The sequence below is a fragment of the Electrona antarctica genome (genome assembly GCF_951216825.1).
Source record: "Electrona antarctica genome assembly, chromosome: 5".
In the NCBI taxonomy this organism is placed as follows: domain Eukaryota; kingdom Metazoa; phylum Chordata; class Actinopteri; order Myctophiformes; family Myctophidae; genus Electrona; species Electrona antarctica.
The window spans coordinates 15,205,802-15,226,550 of record NC_136810.1 but is presented as its reverse complement, the minus strand read 5'-3'; the positions used below and the strand labels follow the sequence as shown (position 1 = coordinate 15,226,550).

Below are 20,749 nucleotides of genomic sequence, written 5' to 3'. Positions count from 1 at the left end.
TCGGGAGATTGTGTCTGTCCATGTGCACATAACGTGCAGCTTTCACCCATCTGGATAGTACTTTCCTTCGTTCTTGTGTGGCAAGAGCTTGCTGTAAAAGGCACTGGGAGATGAACGCGTGCGTGCGTGCGTGCGTGCGTGCGTGCGTGCGTGCGTGCGTGCGTGCGTGCGTGGCGTGGCGTGGCGTGGCGTGGAGTGCAGCCCTGCCGGTGGGTGTCCTTGAGAGGTGGCGGGCGCAGTGGGGATACGGAGGGGGGAGGGGGGGTGTTCAGTCTGGGTGGGCTCCATACATCGGTCTATGGCTAGCTCCCATTGTCTGCAGATCATCTACTCTAAGAGGATTAGGCTGTGTTATGACATTAGACTGTGAGCACAGCTATCATCTCCTAAGCAGCCTGGTCTGCGACTCTGCGTATAGAGCTCCAGCGGAGCGCGGATCGACTTCGCTTTACCTGTAATATTCCACTTTGAACGGCGCAGCGAGCGGCGTTTCCTTTCCGCGCTTCCTTGAGCTTTCAATGTCAAACCGCACGCTTAGTATTCACCGCACGGGCGCCGCTCGCTCGCTCGCTCGCCACCCCAAATAAGACAGCTATTTTGATTCATGATGTGCACAGAGCACTCGGTCTGCGCCTTTCTGGGCGCGCTGCGTGGCCCAGAGCATCTGAAGGCTGAGTTGTATATGCGTGGTCTCACTCCGGTGTCGCACATTGGAAATATAGCCTGTGGATCTGCTTTTTTCAGTGTGCTACTGTACAGTATACACCCGGGCATGACTCCTGCATGGTCTCAGCATCGTGCATATACCAACACCTCTATCGCTGTTCATGTACCCCCCAGAGGAGATGGAGAGAGGGAGGAGATGGGGGGAGGGGGAGGGGGCTGGTGAGTGAGATGTGAGAGATGTAAGATGCAGGCGTGGTGAAAAAAACTAAAAGATACAGGCGTAGTGACAGTGAGGGGGTGGGGGCGGGGTGCACAAGACGCACAGAGAGAGAGAGAGAGAGAGAGAGAGAGAGAGAGAAAGAAATCAATTGCCAAGTTGCAGACTGTTTTCCTTCTTGGAACATGGTGCATGCGTGTGTGCACGCGTGCGCGTGTCCGTCTGGCTGGTGTGCAGTTGTGCACACACTCTTACCATGAGGTATGCCTCATAAATTGGGATTGAAACCCCAGCTGGCCATAAGAAATCCATTGTGGTTTTACTTGTTAGACTCCAACCTATCAAATCATCCCCCCCCCCCCCCCCCCCCCTCTCTCTCTCTCTTTCTCTCTCTCTCTCGCAGGTGCACCCATTAGTCACCCCCCCCCCCCCCACCCCCTTGTGGGTAGAACCAGTCCTGATCCACCCGTTAAAAGGACATGTTTTTTGTTTTGTTTTGTTTTATGCATCACAGAGGTACGGATAAAGCATTCCGTATAAAATAACACTTTGGGTTCTTTGTTTCTTTTTCTTTCTTTATTTTCTTTCTTTTTTTTGTGGCATCCTTTGAGGATGAACGGGGCAGAGGCACCCTGCGCCTTCGGAATGTATCAGGTTCCTGGACATAACACCGTTGGTGGCGACGTAAAGCACTGCTCCTCTATCTGTGCTACATCACAATCCCAGGCCACAGGACCTCGCTAAATCACTGCTACAATGCCCTTGACGTCTGCATTAGGTCCATAAACCACTGGATTCTCATCCCGGAGCCAGTTGACGGTGTGAGTACCTTGGTCTGGCGATGTGAATAGCATTATCCGTGCGTGCGTGCATGCGTGTGTGAGTGAGTGAGTGAGTGAGTGAGTGCGTGAGTGCGTGAGTGCGTGAGTGCGTGCGTGCGCACTTGTCCTCATGAGTATATTATCATTTTGATAAATAGACATTGTGAGGGCAATTTTCCTGGTCCTCACAAGAGAATGGGTTGTTATGTGGTTAAAAAGATTAGATATAGGCTTACTATTAGAATCCCCGCCAGGATTAATTAATCTATTTATTGCGCATTGCCACGTTTTTTTTTCCCTTTCAACCCCTTATTTTGAAGAGCCAAATATCCGTAACCGGATGTTATGATGACGTAATAGTGTGTGTGGTGTCTTGACCGGTTGTTGTTCTCTCGCTCGGTGCAGAAAAAACCCGACAACGAGTATCACAGCATCCTAAAACAATTATGTCCTTACTAATATAGTAATTCAAAGCAAATGTGTGCGTGCGTGCGTGCGTGCGTGCGTGCATACGTGCGTGCGTGTGCGTGCGTGCAGAGGCGTCTGGGAGAAATGCGAGGCCCTGTGCGATATGTTTTGGGGGAACAATGTGCGCGCGCGTCAGCGTGCGCGCGATTTCTTTAAATTAATTAATTAATTAATACATACTTCAGTGTATAATTCGACTGCGTTGCGCGGTCGCGCGGCCGATCTACAAGCTCACAACGCGTCACGCTGCAACGCATTGTGAGCTTGTAGATCTGCTCTAATTCTGCAGCGCAAGCTAGCACGGCACTGCGCAGCGCAAAGGGGGACAACAGGGGGCCCCACGACCGGACGGCCGGGCGTTGCTTAACGGGAGGATGAATAAGTGACGCCGGTTAGGAGGAGGAGGAGGCGACGCACGGCCGTCGGAGGCCCCCCTGAGGGGGGGGCGGCTCCAAACCGACCGCAGCTTAAATAGGTGAAAAATCAACTGCGACGGAACGGGCTGCGATGCGATTATTGTTTCTTAAAAATAAAAAAAACACTGCCTAGCGCGAGGCCTCGCATGCGTGAGGCCCTGTGCGGCCGCACCACTCGCACTACCCTTAAAACCGCCCTGCGTGCGTGGGCGCCTTTCGTGGCCACATCTGCATGCATCTGTATGCATGTATGCATGAGGTACTGTACATCCTACAGGGGAGTCTGGGCTGTTGTGCTGCCGAGGTGGATTCTCTGTCCAACTGAAGTGTGATTTATGGTTGATACCTCATACCTGCTTAATGGCAGCGGCCCAGACCTGGGGTGGTCTCTGCACTGCAGAGCTAGACAGCTTGGTGAGAGCACTGTCTGTACAGTGTTCTAACAGGCGCTGTTAGAACGCACGCACGCACGCACGCACGCACGCACATACATACAGACACTTTATTCTGTAGGTGTATTGAGATGCTTACTATATATCACCAGTTTGAAATATGTGTTCATGAGCACACACACACACACACACACACACACACACACACACACACACACACACACACACTGACACTTTCTGCTGTATAAGGTGTAATGAGATCTGTGCTATATATCACCAGTTCATGAGCATGCACAAACGCGCGCACGTGCTCGTACACACACACACACACACACACACACACACACACACACACACACACACACACACACACCATGGGCAATAGTAATCGCATGCAGTCAGTGCACATGCGCGGCATGCTTTCCCGAGGTCATGGGAGTGTTCAGCAGGGAGGCCTGTGCTTCATTAGCATTAAATGGAGTGTGTTTGACTCTCAGGTGGACTTCCCAGTTCCCACTAGCTCCACATCAGTGGGCTGGAGGTTCAGAGGGCTGGAGGTTCAGAGGGCTGGAGGTTCAGAGGGCTGGAGGTTCAGAGGGCTGCAGCAGCTGCTCTCCTCATAGACATGGACCTGCTGTTTGAAGCTATACTCACTTTGTTCTCTCCATCTCGCTTCCGCCAGGCCGCTGAAGCGTGTCGGACGAAAATGTCATTTGCAAGAAATCAGTGGTGGAAGAAGAAAATGCTCTGTTACAAGTGACTGTATTCAAAAACACAATGCTTATAGTACCACTTAAAGTACTCGTATTTTTCAAAATGCGAAACAGAGAAGATTTCTGCAAGCTCACATTGCATCACAACGCGTTGTGAGCGTGTAGATTGTTTTGAATAGCTCGCTGTAAAAACAGGCCATAATTGGTTAATGTTTTGTGATAATTTTAAAACAAAAGTAACTAGTAACTGAAAAATTGTACTTAACAGCTACACTGCCGTAAGAATGCATATCCTGTGTATCAGAATGCATATCCTGTGTATCAGGTTTACATGCAAATAACTTTACTTTCCTACGGAGGCTGAATGGCCGATTTGTACAAAAAGCGACGTTTTGAATATGGTCAAAAACTTCCAAAATGTAAAAGAGTAACACGTCACGTCGCTGGTGAGCTTGTGGATGGGCTACGTTTGCTATATTTGTCCTATAAAGGCCTTTTCAGATGGGCAGCAACTGATGCGCCTAGTAATTCATTTTAAAATGTTAAAGGTGTGCGCTCCGTGCATTTTCGATGCACAGAAAAGTTGAGGGACGATTACGCAAGCGTATTTACACGGGCGCGGACCCGTGAAATTGTGGCACACGTGCATGAGCAGACCTGGAGCAGACCCGTTGTTGATCCTGGCGACAACACCTGTGTCACTCTCTCCCTAGACTGGAACTCACCTATGCTTGAAAGGTGCAGCTGCTGGACTAATTAATTAGAGCGACAGAGAGAGAGAGAGGAGTGTGTGTGTGTGTGTGTGTACGTGTGTTCGTCAATTTAACAAAGGTGCAGACGATCAGAAATCAGCAGAGAGTGAGCGACGTTTACGCTACCGTATGCCGAATTGAAGTGGACACGGCCCCAGACTGCTTTTTTTCTCCCTGGAAATGAAAACGTCTGGGTTTCCGAGGCTACTCTCTCTCCGTTTCTTTGTGGCGTTCGCCTTTATTTATTTATTTATAGAGGGACAGACGGTAGGCTGACAGGAAATGGGGGAGAGAGATGGGGGGGGGGTGACATGCAGTAAAGGCCGCCGGGATCGGGAGTCGAACCCGCGGCACACTGCCAGACTTTGGCTACCGGCCAAGGTGCCTGGACCGCTGATCCACGGCCCAGGCCCTTTAGTGACTTCTTAATGCTTGGCTGGATGCAAACAGTGCCAAACATGGATGAGACATGGTTCTTTTGGAGGACAACTTCCCCCTTGAGTTATTTGTATGCTGCTGTCAGAGCTCAAGTCACTCTGTGGAGTTCTGCTGAAGAACTTCCAGTACCCTCTCCACTGTAATCTGTTCTTAACCCTGCAAATAGCCCATACAGTCCAACTCTAAACCTGTGCCAGGCACACAGGGTTTTCAGTAGATTAAATACAGAGCCTCAGGCGTTTGGAGTCAAATACCACAAATTGATTTGGCCCGTGTCATTTAAGCAGTGAATTTCACTAATAGCTTTTCATTAACGGAGGTCCTTTTTTGGTCCCTGCTCTGTAACAGTTCTGGAGACCTCCATTACTCAGACTGCATGCATGTCACATTGCATTAAAATGCACACAAGAGAGAGAGTTTGGGTTTCATTGAATGGTTTTTTTAAAGGTTGAGGGTTATTCTTATAATAATATGATTATCCCCCTCTTCCGTGATTCCTCTGTGAAAATTAATTCTGTTCTGTTTCCACTGATATTTTTATCCATGTTTTGGGTGGGAACCCCTTTTGGTGCAGATCTACAGTTGGGTGCCACCGATATTGTCCCTTATCATTTGACCCATTTAGGCTTGACCTCAAAATTTTAAAAAATCCTTCTAAATCCTCCAGTTTTCTGAAATAAATATTTTCACGATTTTTCAGAAATAGCAGACCTACAAGCTCGTAGCGCGCCACTCGGTGGCGCGCTATGAGCTTGTAGATCTGCTATTTCTCAATAGCTAAATTATAACATAATGTTTAAAACACCAAAAGGGGTTTTGCGCAGATCACGCAAACCTCAGCAAAAAGAAAAGGACAATATCGATGGCCTCCAACTGTACAAGCTCATAGCGCGCCACCGAGTGGCACGCTACAAGCTTGTAGGTCTGCTATTTTTGAAAAATCGAAGAACGACTGACATAGAAACATAGCTTTTTCAGAAAACTGTCAGGATGTAGAAGATATTTTTAGAATCTGATCTCAGGTCAAAATGGGTTAATAATGGCCGTAATCTAAGGATGGTGATGTGGGTTGGTCTGTCCATCTATATGTACTGTACATCATTTGGTCCTAACAAACTTACGTTCATGTTCCCTAGCGTTGCAGTCCCGCCCCCTTTCAGAACGACAAGTGGCCCAGGAAATCGCCGCAGACAAAGCCAACTCGTGCCAAAATCATGACAATAAACACAATGTTTTGGGCACATCAAATAATTAGCAAGAAGAAAAACAAAACAAAAAGTGTTGTACCCTGCCTTTATTTTCTTCTTTCTAATTATTTGTTCTGCCCAAAACATTGTTTATTGTCATGATTTGTCACAACTCCAGTTGGTTTTGTCCCACGTCTTTAAATACATACTTTTTGAAAAGCCTATGGGGAAAATGAACGGGGAATAATTTCTCGTCGTTCTGAAAGGGGGCGGGACTGCAACGCTCTATAGAGCTGTGGTCATTGAAGGGGTAATCTCTCAAAAACAGATTCTGTGCTGCGCTACCCAATCTGTCAGCAAGGCCATTCAGAATATGTATACACTGTTGATAGTGGGAATGAAAACACAGGCACACCACAGGAAGTGGAGGGCTGAGGCCGGGCCACACGGGCCAACTTCCTGTTAAACACATTCTACTGGGGCCACGCCCCCAAAGGCAAATTCAAAGGAAACAGCAGAGGGTGCTGTTTTTTCTTTTTTTTTGCAGATGGGTTCCCAGATTGTTGGGGGGGTTACAGGGCTTCACCCTTAGAGTATATATGAATAGAGAATGCACAGTGAAATCGCCTCATGCGCTTTTGAGCAACTTAATGCAAGTGGATGGGAGGAGAACTCGGGTGCCGTCTCTATTCATACTCTAAGGCTTCACCAAGCAAAAGGAGTTGATATAGCATCAAAATCAGTGCAACCGCTTATCAGTTCAACCCTATATACAGATGTTCCATTCCAACACTTCAGACTTTCCTATACTTTTCTTGCATTTCATCTGGAAAAACTTGTTTCCCCAAGGTTCTTTTCACTGTTCACGAGTTACAGTGTCCAGACTTCTATTTCTGAGGGACACTAGCCCCTCCTATGCACAGCTTTGAGTGTATGTCCCTATGAGCACGGAAAGTGTTTATGATGATAAGGGTTAGGGTTAAGAGTTCATCCCCAGAGGATGAACTCTTAACGGTTTGAGTGATTCCATGACCTTTCGTCTAGCATCGCGCTCCAGGTCAAAATGTCAACTTGCTACAGTACATAGGATATGTCGTCTAAGGGCAAATCCCTACGGATCTTCGGTGACCTTGTCTGTTGTTTTCCTCTGTATTTTGAATTCCTTGCGTGTGTGTGTGCGTGTGTGTGTGTGCATTCTGCCCTCTCTTCAGTATGAGGGGGTGTGGTACTGACTTTAGTGTTTGTCACCAAAAACATCATAAATCCTGATGATAAATATACCGTACCTTGGATTCTGTCCTTCACATCTCATTTACTGATCAGTGTCCAGACAGACAAATCAACATGGTGTCCCTTTTTGGGGCATTTCAATATATAAGTGATAAATAATAATGATTTATAAAACACATAATAGAATGCTGTTTTTGAGCCGTGCCTCCGCTCCATTATGGAGCTATGTGTGTCCGTATGTCTGTCTCTGTGTCTGTCTTTGTGTCCGTATGTCCTAGCACGGAAAGCTGCAACACCTAAAGTGGCCAGTACAGCACAGAATACACTACAGTACGAGCCCTGGGCTGTTCCTGGGGCTCTGGATGTTCCGGGGACTCTACGCGGTAACCGTTTCGGAAATGACAGAGTTACCGTGTGGGGGTCCCCGGAACATCCAGACCCCCAGGAACGCGCCCAGGGGAGGCGGCCCCGGTTCCGGTGAGCCGCCCCGCGTCCGAAGTGGTTGAGAAATGACAGAGTTACCGTGTGGGGGTCCCCAGGGGGTCCCTCTACTGTACTGTACTGTCACTGTACTATCACACCCAAAATCATCATATATACATTGTGTGTAACCAAACGCTAATTTCGTGCTCGGACACAGCCAGGGACGGACATAGCTGTCTTGGTTGCACCACTCAAAAAGATGATCGGGGCATCCCTACAAAAAACATTATCATTGTTGTCGGGCGGAAATCTAGCAGGGTTCACTTTTATACCCGTGGGTTATTTTCATATCAACGGTGCCCCTTATTAATATATTTTTTTTTAATATTTTGTTTTTTTTATATTTTGTTTATATTCATTAAAATATCTTGTATTGGTGGCTTTCTCATTTTGAAGCAGCCATGACAACAACGCAAACCTATTTTATTGCTGGAGCAGCTCGCAAATACCACACCTTAGCAACGACCTCAAACTCCTTGCTGCTTCCTACGTACATGCCCCATCACCCGTGGTGTGTACACATGTTGAAGGACATTAATAATAACATAACATAAATCCCCATAACGCAGTCCCAATACAAATAATTGCACATTAAATACACCAGCTGCGCCCCAGGGCATACTGGGAAATCTCCCCTGTACCCATAAGTACACGCCACGAATAAACCGTCACACGTGTTGGTGTGCAGCTGCAGAGGGGGCAAAAACACATTACAGAAGATCTTTGAATACGGTGAACAGTGTTCTTTTCTTCATCCTCGCCAAAGTCCAGCGGTGGAAAAAAGTACGCGCATTGTTTATTTAACCCATTCAGGCCTGACGTCGAAATAAAAAAACCGTTAGAAAGAATATATATTCAAAGATTTGTGCCGCATTTTTACGATTTTTCAAAAATAGCAGACCTACAAGTTCATAGCGCGCCACTCGGTGGCGCGCTATGAGCTTGTAGATCTGCTATTTTTCAATAGCTAACATAATAACATAATGCTTAGTTAAAACACCAAAAGGGGTTCCCGCCCAGAATGGGTTTAAAGCTATAATATGACACACATGCGTCCTCAGGTCTAAATGGGTTAAGTATCGTTACTGCAATGTAGAAATACTCTGCTGTTACAAGTAAAAGTCTGGAATTCAAAATGTACTTGAATAAAAGTACAAAAGTATTGGCCTCAGAATTTACTTAAAGCACCAAAAGTAAAAGTACTCGTTTTGCAGAATGTCCCATTTCACAAGATGATTATTATTATTATTGTTGTTGTTATTATTGTCTCCACCAGGCCGCCGAAGGCATGGGGAGAGAGTATGTTTTGCACTCCGTCCGTGTGTGTGTCCTTCCGTCCGTCCGTCCTTCCGTCCGTCCGTTATCAGCTAATCTCCGGCACCGTTGGCCCGATCCATGCCAAACTGTGCACACACACTCCCTGGATGCCAACCGATTTAGGCAAAACACATTTCTGTAGATTACTTTCGGTATACACTATCTCCATAGTCATGTGATCAACACAGATCTGCACAATTTCCCATCTTCCATCCTGATTGGCTAAGATTGGCTTCCAAAGCTCACATGATTGGTCCGTTTCGAACAAAATGCCACAAATCACAAACACAGTGTCCAATTTCCATGAAATTATACACGCACATTTCCACTAGGCCGTGGACGACATGCCACTATTTATTTCCCAAATCAGCCTCACGGTGGCGCTATAACAGGCCAATTCCTGTTTTTACCTATAACTGCATCAACTTATGTATGCGCACTCACTAGAGGCCATGGAAAAACATTTTCCCTGCATCCCTCCACATCTGCCGGTTATAGCGCCACCATGAGGCCGATTTCTGCAAAACACATTGTTTATGTTAGTCGCACAGATTTCATCCAAATCTCACGCAAATCGGTACACATGATCTCTGTAGTCATGTGACCAAGACGAGCCTGTTGGATTTTTCAGATTCTACACTGATTAGCTAAGATTGCCCTCCAAAGTTTTCAGGAGTAGCCCGTTTTGTACAAAATGCTGCACATGTCCTGCTCATCCAGAATTCTATCCTCAGAGATGCTATGAGTGATCTGGCTCTGAATTTCCTCAACAAAATGAAGAAAATTGTTGCAGGAAACAAACAAACAAAAAAACATGTTTATATTACTCCTAAACATTTTGCCAAACATCACACACACTCATATCCTGGTGGATACCTGTGCTCAGAAGGGCACTTTTTCTAGTTGTATATCTATATCCCTGCTCTTAATGGTTAATGATGGTTGTATAATTGTGCCGATCAGGGAGAAAAATGTAGCAGAGCCCAACGCCAAGATAAAATGTTATATGCACACTTGTATTCTCATTCTATAATAAATATTTGTTCAATCTATTCGTGAGTTATCTGACTGAACTACAGTAGTACAAGCTCAGCATGTGAACTTTCCATTTTTTTGCAATTCAACGTAGAACAAAGTGGTTAATGAAATATATACAGCATCTGGTGTATTTTCCTTAATGCAGTTTTACTTTTACCTGATCAAATATTTTAGATAAACTACATGTTACTTTAGACTGGTTTAGACTGTATTCTACAGTGTTATGGCAATTTCATGGAATCCTGTATGTTGTACAGATTTTATGTAGCCTAGCCATTTTATAATGCTTTATCTTGATAGATAAAGCATGATATCACAGTGTAGTGATATGTTCCTGAACCAGGTTTTAACACAATTCATATTTTTTACATGTTGAGAGTTTTGCAGATGTCAGTGTGTTGACATGAAATTCTGTCATCAGAACCAAATTTTGTTTGCACACAAACTGAATGCATTATGATTGAATTGTATATAGTTGGTAATATCCAGAGTCTCATCATTTTAAGTATAGGTTTTATGCTGCCATTGAACTATTTATTAACCATAAAATATGGCCAGTCATAGATGTAGTTCATGTCTTTGTATACTGAAATCATCATACTAAAGCTGGACAACTCACTATAAGCACTTGAAAATACCAGGTGGGTTGACGATTTCATACAATTGATTGAATACTTTATTAACAGTTTGCAGAATAAAAGAAGGCACAGAAAGTACAGTTTAATACAAATACAATTCTAAAAGGATTGAACCCATGAAAGGACTATATGGCCTGTTTACATTGGTGTCCCGAGTATTCAATTCATAGTTCTAAGCTTGAGAGACAGTGAGACTCCTATAAACAAGTATAAAGTATCATTGATTACTCATAATAATAATCATGTCTTTTATCAGTGTATTGTTGTGTTATCTCAAATATCTCCAGTACAGTAGGCTACATATCATGGACGAATGACAGACCATATCAATTATCAACAAGAAGCCCAGAAATAAGAATCATATAAAATGGCTAAGTTTACAGAAAACAGAACGCACGCGTTTGCAGCTCTCAGAATCACCGGACGTAATAATCCAAGATTCTAAAAGATGAGACACGAGCGCTCCACTCCCTATCTTAGAGAAAATCACTCGTATCTTAAAGCAAATCTGCCCCTACTTGTCGTAACAGTGTGCATTCATTATAGTCACCTGCGCACTGTTGGACAAGGAGAGACAGAAGAGCCTGCGTTCCCTAAATCATTGATAGAACGCAGACATAGCTATTATCCCTGTACGCTCTCCGAGTATGACCACTTTTTCATGAAGGACTGACATCAATCAGTGGACACGCCCGGTGAGCACACATGGAACACGGAGCACACTAAAATGATATATCTTCTTTTTTTTTCTGTTTTTATCTTTTGTAGTTTTTTTTTTCTTTCAAGTGAATAACATGTATGTACAATACAGTGAGGACTTGAGGAGTGGCCTGGAGTGAACATATCTCCCCCAGCACATTCCCTCGAGAGGGAATATGCTGTCTAGGGTTCACCTCTGATTACACTATCTGCTCCTCAGCAAAACGGGAAAGCCTCCCCGCCATACCTGGCCACCTGCACCACCTAAATACCATTTTGTGTCAGATCTTTTGACCTTGGGTAGTTGTTTACACATGATCTGGGAACAGAGATGGTTAAAGATAAACAACTTTCATCCACCCAAGGTCTTAAATGGCTTCAAAGAAAACAACATAATATCAGTGTAAATAATGCTAAATGCATATCGTAAAAATATAGATCAGAATATATATGATTAACTAAAAATGCAAGCTAGAAGTAATAAAAAATGTTGGAGTATAGGCTTAATCTTTTGTATGCCCTCTTGGAAACTTAGTCCAGCCGAAACTCCGGTGGCAAATACTCTGGGAACAAGGTAGTATCCTGTTCCAAGTAGCGTTGCCAGACAACAACAGGATACCAGTCGCGAGCCTGTAATAATCGAGGAATATCATCATGCAAGACTCTGTGTGTTGAAAAGACCAATATAGAGCCGATGAAAATGTTGACAATACAACCATGTACATCCCGCACTCGTTTGAGGGTGGGGTGTAAAGACCGTTGAAAATCATGAATGGGTGGCAAGCGGAAGTAGTGAGAGATCAGGCAGGTCGTGGGGTATTTTACAGCATATGGCTGCGTCATATGGAATTCAACTAATTCTACAGTCAGCAAGGTATTTGGGATGGAGAAGTGACATTTCCTTGCATGGTGCATATATGGGGGATCATGATAGAGGATCCTGAAAGGATAATTTTCAGCCTCAGGCTCCATCATCATACAGATTCTAAACCAATCCGGTGCTATCTCCCCCTCCCTTGGATAAGACCGCACAGCCATAAATCTAGGCAGGGGCCATCTAGCCAAATGAAGAGGATTCCGCACCGGATATGGCACAGAAAATGAGTTTCCAATATTAGGGAAAGGGTCGGTTCTAGGCTCTATCACAAATGTAGTGAATCGTGCCTTGAGCCATGGCTTTGCCTGTAGGTTAGGGGCCGTGACAGTTAATTTCTCAAGACACTTACGTACTCTGTGTCGTTGTAGTCTATTAGCCAAACGACGTTGGGCTGCGTCAGGAATTAATTCTAAAGGAGTATTTATCAATTCTTGAGGGCTTAAACGGGCAGAGGGCGAGAGGCTCTCTGCCAGTTGGGGAATTAATGCAAAATGTCTTGGATATGAAGGCCCAGCCATTGGATAATGTTTACTTTTACTCACAATCAGACTGGGGCCTACGGGTTTTCCCGCTGACTAATACCTCATAAATTGCCTTACTCTCACCTTCCTCCTCCGGGATAGGGCTTAAATCAGACAGGCTCCCTGGCGGATCTGAAGGGACTACCTGGTCACTTCCATGCAGTCCGCCACGAGAAATTACCACACTGTCAGTGGGTAGTTTGGGGAGGGGGCGGCCTCGATTGTCAACATCTTCCTGCTCTTGGTCTCTCCATGTAGGGAACAAGGGCACAGTTTCGACACGCCGATTCATTTGAGCTGGTAGCTCAGGAGGATGGGCAAGCTGTAAAGACACACAGTGACTAACACCTTTCAACGGAAAAACAGGAGTAGATGGCCAGGATACGCTACAGTCGCGCATCTTAGGAACTTCCTGCAAAACAGCCGCCTGACAGAAATGTTTCGCCCAGGACATAGTCTCCACCTTGTATGTGGCTGTCCAGGGAACATATAACACCACCGCCTCAAGCCGAATTGAATCAGTATTGACTTGGAGAATGCATTTTTCATTGCGGGATTCAGTTTCATCCAAGCAATCAGTCTCCACTAATGTCATTTGGAGGACAAAGCGGAAGCCTTTTTGTATTGTTTTCTCATAATGTGTAAGCCTGAGCAAATTAACCCAGCGCATTCTTTTTGGACGGTGTTTTCTGTTAAACTCTAGGATGGCTATTTGAAGGATGTTCCGTTCTTCCCCCTGGTATCTATTCATCTCCTGACCATGGATTTCAACCAGATGCAGACATTGCTCTGGTGAAATGCATGTAGCAGTCTGTCTAAAAGGGGGTGGTGTATAACAGTCAAAATCACCTTTTGTCATTTGGGAGGCCAGTTTTTGCCAATCAATCAAGTTCCAATCTGCCATAGTAAAAGGAATTGGGGTTAACATGGCGGACTTTGAACTTATGGGTAAATGAGCACAAATCCAACAATCACACATGTTATTCTTGTGAGCAAATTCAGACATAATGGCTATGGCCAGATTTTCATGTTTAGCCACACTACTATATGGCTCTAAAAACCCTATTTTACTGGGTGGGGCCTTTGCAGGGGGCTGTACATCAGGAAGGTCATCAGGTTTCACTTCTAGGTGAGTGGTTTCGTGATCCTCTCCTTTTGGGGGAGGGTCGTGAGGGTCAACTAGGTGAGGGGTTTCGTGATCCTCTCCTTTTGGGGGAGGGTCACGAGGGTCAATTATTTTTATCGTCATTGTAAGTACAGCTTTGGAAGGGTTTTCTCTCTCTACAAGTCTTTTATTGCGGTTTCCTCCAGCCCTTCCCCGGTGTCTCATGGCATCTCTTGCTGCGAGAAAATTGGTTAGTGTTAGTCATATCATGCAGTATTTTCCTGTTGGTCACAGGGGGTCGGGGCCGGTCGTAGTAAGGGTCATAGTACTCTGGTTCCTCTGTTTGTGCATACAGGGTGGAGTTCTCACTACGGTTAGGTGGAGTGCCGGGGGCTATGACTCTGTGTAATCTGATGGTTAGTTGTGCCTTTCCGCAGTCCCGCCCAGCCGGGCAGTGGACGTACCACACATATACTGCTGCCAGTAAGGCTGCTAACATCAGTGACATAACAATTATCAGGATGTGGATGGTTTCCTGTGCTAACCAGGGTTTGTTATGAAATTCATAACAGTGATGTATATGCAATCCAATGTTTCATGTAGTTGTAACTTTCAGGAGTAGGCCTATGAGCTTAAATGTCCCTTACATAGTCAGGAAATGAATTAAATTAATATTTACAATCTAGACTTTAACCAACGTTAATGCTTATATAATCAGCAAAGCAAATAAAATTCTGAGGAGCCGGAGGCATCATCCAGATTTGGTTACACTTTTCGGAGCTACATGAAAACAAACAGCGAACGTCATGACTTCAGCCACCACCATCCCCCCCACCCGCAAAACAAAATAATACATAAAAATGGACCCCGCACTTTTGAGAGCCTGACGGCACCCCTGCCTAGACCCACATTTTGTGCCAGTAATCCAGCATCCGACCGGGATCTATATGGTGACTTGTGACTATGTTTCTGTATATGGCTTTGGAGAAGGGCACTCTATAGTTGCTGAACAGCCCTTTGGGCGACGGTGTGGGCTTGATCCCTAGCCTTTCAAGGCAGATTCCCACGTACACATCTTCTAAATGCAGGAGGGGAATATTCAGAGAAGTTCCGTACAATTTCGTCGCCATGTCTCCGGAGAACACATAGCCCGTCCCAGAGCAGAACTCGGGGTACATTTCGTTTGAGTACTCTTCTGGGGGCATGTACCACTTTGAGCTTTTGTCTCGGTTTGTCGCCATATCCCGCGATGGCATGATATAGCCCGTAAAGTAGTTTGTCTTGGGATTCAGTCCAGGTCTCAGCAGCTTGTGGATGAGGAAAACGGTGTTCACAAGCATGTCACTGTCAGTTTTCATAACATAGCTGGCCCGGGGACAGTGCATGGCCACCCAGTTCATCCCCATCAGTGTCTTTAAAGTCAGGTTGTAGTAGGTATCTAAGAAGTCCTGCTGAATGATATCGTGGTGCCTCAGGCTCTCAGCCTCCAGGGTCTTCTGCTGTAGGTGTCCCAGCTTGCTTTCTTGCACCCCCAACAGGAACAGCCGAATGATTCCTAGGCCTGGAGCGAGACTCTCATTCCCCCATGTCTGCCGTATGGCATTCCGTGCCTCTACTTCACCAGCCACAGTGAGTATCAGCAACACTAGGAATGGTGGTGGCTTTCCCTCTGGGCATTTGTTTGACTCCCTAATGATGTAGTAGGGGGAAGGCCCAGGAGTTAAGACGTAAAAGACCAGGGCCCCTAGGAATAAGAGACACAGAACTGCAGCGATGTGCTTCCACTTCCACTTCATGGTGTCTGATTGCTGCCACTTGGACCGCAGTCGGATTGGTGAGAGAACTTCAAAGCGATATGGATCTGAAATCAAAATCAGCAAGTCTTTAGTGTTTCACAATAGGTTTAATAAGTCTAATAAACAAATAAAAGCTTAAAGGGACACTTCACCCTTTTTGCAAAAAAATATATGTTAATGACGTTTAGAAGATTTAGAACACTTTCTTGGGGGTCTTTATATTATGTGTGTAATATGTGGTTTTAGATATTTTAGATTTTAGCAGTGAGCCCAGTGTCTCTGATGTCATCGACACTGGGCTCACTTCCTTCCTGGACTACAATTCCCATAATGCTTTGGTGTACTGCTCCTCCTTGTGGATAGGGGGAGGGCTGTCTTACCGAGACAACATAGGCTAGTCCCAAGGTATATGAAATGGAGGTAAGGTCACCAACGTCATTTTCGCTATCACGCAATTCCAGACGGCATATTCGTCTCACCATGGGAGCCAAACTGCACCCAGGAGTTCGGCAGAATGCACTGGAGTCAATGAGAGCTCAGTGACCAGCTCATGAACAAACACTATTTCTGAATGACTGAGATCTTTTGTAAAGTACTCGCTTCTGGCCATTTTGTAATGCTTTATCTTGATAGATAAAGCATGATATCACAGTGTAGTGATATGTTCCTGAACCAGGTTTTAACACAATTCATATTTTTTACATGTTGAGAGTTTTGCAGATGTCAGTGTGTTGACATGAAATTCTGTCTTCAGAACCAAATTTTGTTTGCACACAAACTGAATGCATTATGATTGAATTGTATATAGTTGGTAATATCCAGAGTCTCATCATTTTAAGTATAGGTTTTATGCTGCCATTGAACTATTTATTAACCATAAAATATGACCAGTCATAGATGTAGTTCATGTCTTTGTATACTGAAATCCTCATACTAAAGCTGGACAACTCACTATAAGCACTTATACTTGAAAATACCAGGTGGGTTGACGATTTCATACAATTGATTGAATACTTTATTAACAGTTTGCAGAATAAAAGAAGGCACAGAAAGTACAGTTTAATACAAATACAATTCTAAAAGGATTGAACCCATGAAAGGACTATATGGCCTGTTTACATTGGTGTCCCGAGTATTCAATTCATAGTTCTAAGCTTGAGAGACAGTGAGACTCCTATAAACAAGTATAAAGTATCATTGATTACTCATAATAATAATCATGTCTTTTATCAGTGTATTGTTGTGTTATCTCAAATATCTCCAGTACAGTAGGCTACATATCATGGACGAATGACAGACCATATCAATTATCAACAAGAAGCCCAGAAATAAGAATCATATAAAATGGCTAAGTTTACTGTTTGTATACTATTTAAAATGTCTCACTTGGGTGACAGTTCAGAAATTTGGAAGACGCACATGCTTACAGCAGTTAAAATTAGCTTGTGAAAATTATAATTTAGAACAGAAGATACAAAGGAACTTATTAACTCTATAGACACATAGGCGCCGGAGGGGGGGTCATTTGGGACTATATGTCCTTGCACTATTGGAAGTTGATTGGTCTATTTATTTTTCCCGTCAGATAAAGTGAAAGCATGCACGCACAAAACGCATCGAACCTCGATTACTTTACTTTATTCATTGAGGTGAAAAAATGTGATTTAATGTAATTCCGGTGCGCGGGTGCCTCTTTCTTTCATTTTATTTATTTATTTAATGTCGACTCGACTTAATATTACTAAGTGATGTATATGCAATCCAATGTTTCATGTAGTTGTAACTTTCACGAGTAGGCCTATGAGCTTAAATGTCCCTTACATAGTCAGGAAATGAATTAAATTAATATTTACAATCTAGACTTTAACCAACGTTAATGCTTATATAATCAGCAAAGCAAATAAAATTCTGAGGAGCCGGAGGCATCATCCAGATTTGGTTACACTTTTCGGAGCTACATGAAAACAAACAGCGAACGTCATGACTTCAGCCACCACCATCCCCCCCACCCGCAAAACAAAATAATACATAAAAATGGACCCCGCACTTTTGAGAGCCTGACGGCACCCCTGCCTAGACCCACATTTTGTGCCAGTAATCCAGCATCCGACCGGGATCTATATGGTGACTTGTGACTATGTTTCTGTATATGGCTTTGGAGAAGGGCACTCTATAGTTGCTGAACAGCCCTTTGGGCGACGGTGTGGGCTTGATCCCTAGCCTTTCAAGGCAGATTCCCACGTACACATCTTCTAAACGCAGGAGGGGAATATTCAGAGAAGTTCCGTACAATTTCGTCGCCATGTCTCCGGAGAACACATAGCCCGTCCCAGAGCAGAACTCGGGGTACATTTCGTTTGAGTACTCTTCTGGGGGCATGTACCACTTTGAGCTTTTGTTTCGGTTTGTCGCCATATCCCGCGATGGCATGATATAGCCCGTAAAGTAGTTTGTCTTGGGATTCAGTCCAGGTCTCAGCAGCTTGTGGATGAGGAAAACGGTGTTCACAAGCATGTCACTGTCAGTTTTCATAACATAGCTGGCCCGGGGACAGTGCATGGCCACCCAGTTCATCCCCATCAGTGTCTTTAAAGTCAGGTTGTAGTAGGTATCTAAGAAGTCCTCCTGAATGATATCGTGGTGCCTCAGGCTCTCAGCCTCCAGGGTCTTCTGCTGTAGGTGTCCCAGCTTGCTTTCTTGCACCCCCAACAGGAACAGCCGAATGATTCCTAGGCCTGGAGCGAGACTCTCATTCCCCCATGTCTGCCGTATGGCATTCCGTGCCTCTACTTCACCAGCCACAGTGAGTATCAGCAACACTAGGAATGGTGGTGGCTTTCCCTCTGGGCATTTGTTTGACTCCCTAATGATGTAGTAGGGGGAAGGCCCAGGAGTTAAGACGTGGTCACCCTCTTCACTTGGGTTGGCATTACCTGGCAGATAGAGAACTACCTGCCAGACCTTATCGACCTGAAAGACGTAAAAGACCAGGGCCCCTAGGAATGAGAGACACAGAACTGCAGCGATGTGCTTCCACTTCCACTTCATGGTGTCTGGTTGCTGCCACTTGGACCGCAGTCGGATTGGTGAGAGAACTTCAAAGCGATATGGATCTGAAATCAAAATCAGCAAGTCTTTAGTGTTTCACAATAGGTTTAATAAGTCTAATAAACAAATAAAAGCTTAAAGGGACACTTCACCCTTTTTGCAAAAAAATATATGTTAATGACGTTTAGAAGATTTAGAACACTTTCTTGGGGGTCTTTATATTATGTGTGTAATATGTGGTTTTAGATATTTTAGATTTTAGCAGTGAGCCCAGTGTCTCTGATGTCATCGACACTGGGCTCACTTCCTTCCTGGACTACAATTCCCATAATGCTTTGGTGTACTGCTCCTCCTTGTGGATAGGGGGAGGGCTGTCTTACCGAGACAACATAGGCTAGTCCCAAGGTATATGAAATGGAGGTAAGGTCACCAACGTCATTTTCGCTATCACGCAATTCCAGACGGCATATTCGTCTCACCATGGGAGCCAAACTGCACCCAGGAGTTCGGCAGAATGCACTGGAGTCAATTAGAGCTCAGTGACCAGCTCATGAACACTATTTCTGAATGACTGAGATCTTTTGTAAAGTACTCGCTTCTGGCCATTTTGTAATGCTTTATCTTGATAGATAAAGCATGATATCACAGTGTAGTGATATGTTCCTGAACCAGGTTTTAACACAATTCATATTTTTTACATGTTGAGAGTTTTGCAGATGTCAGTGTGTTGACATGAAATTCTGTCTTCAGAACCAAATTTTGTTTGCACACAAACTGAATGCATTATGATTGAATTGTATATAGTTGGTAATATCCAGAGTCTCATCATTTTAAGTATAGGTTTTATGCTGCCATTGAACTATTTATTAACCATAAAATATGACCAGTCATAGATGTAGTTCATGTCTTTGTATACTGAAATCCTCATACTAAAGCTGGACAACTCACTATAAGCACTTATACTTGAAAATACCAGGTGGGTTGACGATTTCATACAATTGATTGAATACTTTATTAACAGTTTGCAGAATAAAAGAAGGCACAGAAAGTACAGTTTAATACAAATACAATTCTAAAAGGATTGAACCCATGAAAGGACTATATGGCCTGTTTACATTGGTGTCCCGAGTATTCAATTCATAGTTCTAAGCTTGAGAGACAGTGAGACTCCTATAAACAAGTATAAAGTATCATTGATTACTCATAATAATAATCATGTCTTTTATCAGTGTATTGTTGTGTTATCTCAAATATCTCCAGTACAGTAGGCTACATATCATGGACGAATGACAGACCATATCAATTATCAACAAGAAGCCCAGAAATAAGAATCATATAAAATGGCTAAGTTTACTGTTTGTATACTATTTAAAATGTCTCACTTGGGTGACAGTTCAGAAATTTGGAAGACGCACATGCTTACAGCAGTTAAAATTAACTTGTGAAAATTATAATTTAGAACAGAAGATACAAAGGAACTTATTAACTCTATAGACACATAGGCGCCGGAGGGGGGGTCATTTGGGACTATATGTCCCTGCACTATTGGAAGTTGATTGGTCTATTTATTTTTCCCGACCCGGCGCTGGTAACATGCACTGTTTCCATTTTGTTGCACAATCGTCGTTGTATTGGCTACACGCTTGCCTCTCGCTGCAACCACCATTTTGCAGTTAGGAGCTCCCTCATGGTGTCAGTCAGACAAGCTAATACACAACAATCATCGTTCTTTGTTTGTATGCTGGCTGTAGTAGGTGTGAAAACAGCGGGGGCTCGGGCTGCTAGAAATGATCTGCTGAGACTGGCTGACCAGGGAGGAACAAAGTTTCTCCGCCAGATAAAGTGAAAGCATGCACGCACAAAACGCATCGAACCTCGATTACTTTACTTTATTCATTGAGGTGAAAAGAATGCGATTTAATGTCAT

General features: G+C 44.3%; 2 protein-coding genes across 2 annotated transcripts; both read right to left on the bottom strand.

The window, feature by feature from the left end:
- Nucleotides 1-14,877: 14,877 nt before the first annotated feature.
- LOC306923864 (beta-1,3-galactosyltransferase 2-like) lies at nucleotides 14,878-15,774 on the bottom strand (the record flags this gene model as incomplete). The annotated part of the gene is made up of 1 exon (XM_079502208.1): nucleotides 14,878-15,774. The coding sequence occupies one exon, from the start codon at nucleotides 15,772-15,774 to the stop codon at nucleotides 14,878-14,880; it is 897 nt and encodes a 298-aa protein (XP_079358334.1).
- A 2,073-nt stretch (nucleotides 15,775-17,847) lies between these two features.
- LOC306923863 (beta-1,3-galactosyltransferase 2-like) lies at nucleotides 17,848-18,822 on the bottom strand (the record flags this gene model as incomplete). The annotated part of the gene is made up of 1 exon (XM_079502207.1): nucleotides 17,848-18,822. The coding sequence occupies one exon, from the start codon at nucleotides 18,820-18,822 to the stop codon at nucleotides 17,848-17,850; it is 975 nt and encodes a 324-aa protein (XP_079358333.1).
- Nucleotides 18,823-20,749: the final 1,927 nt, after the last annotated feature.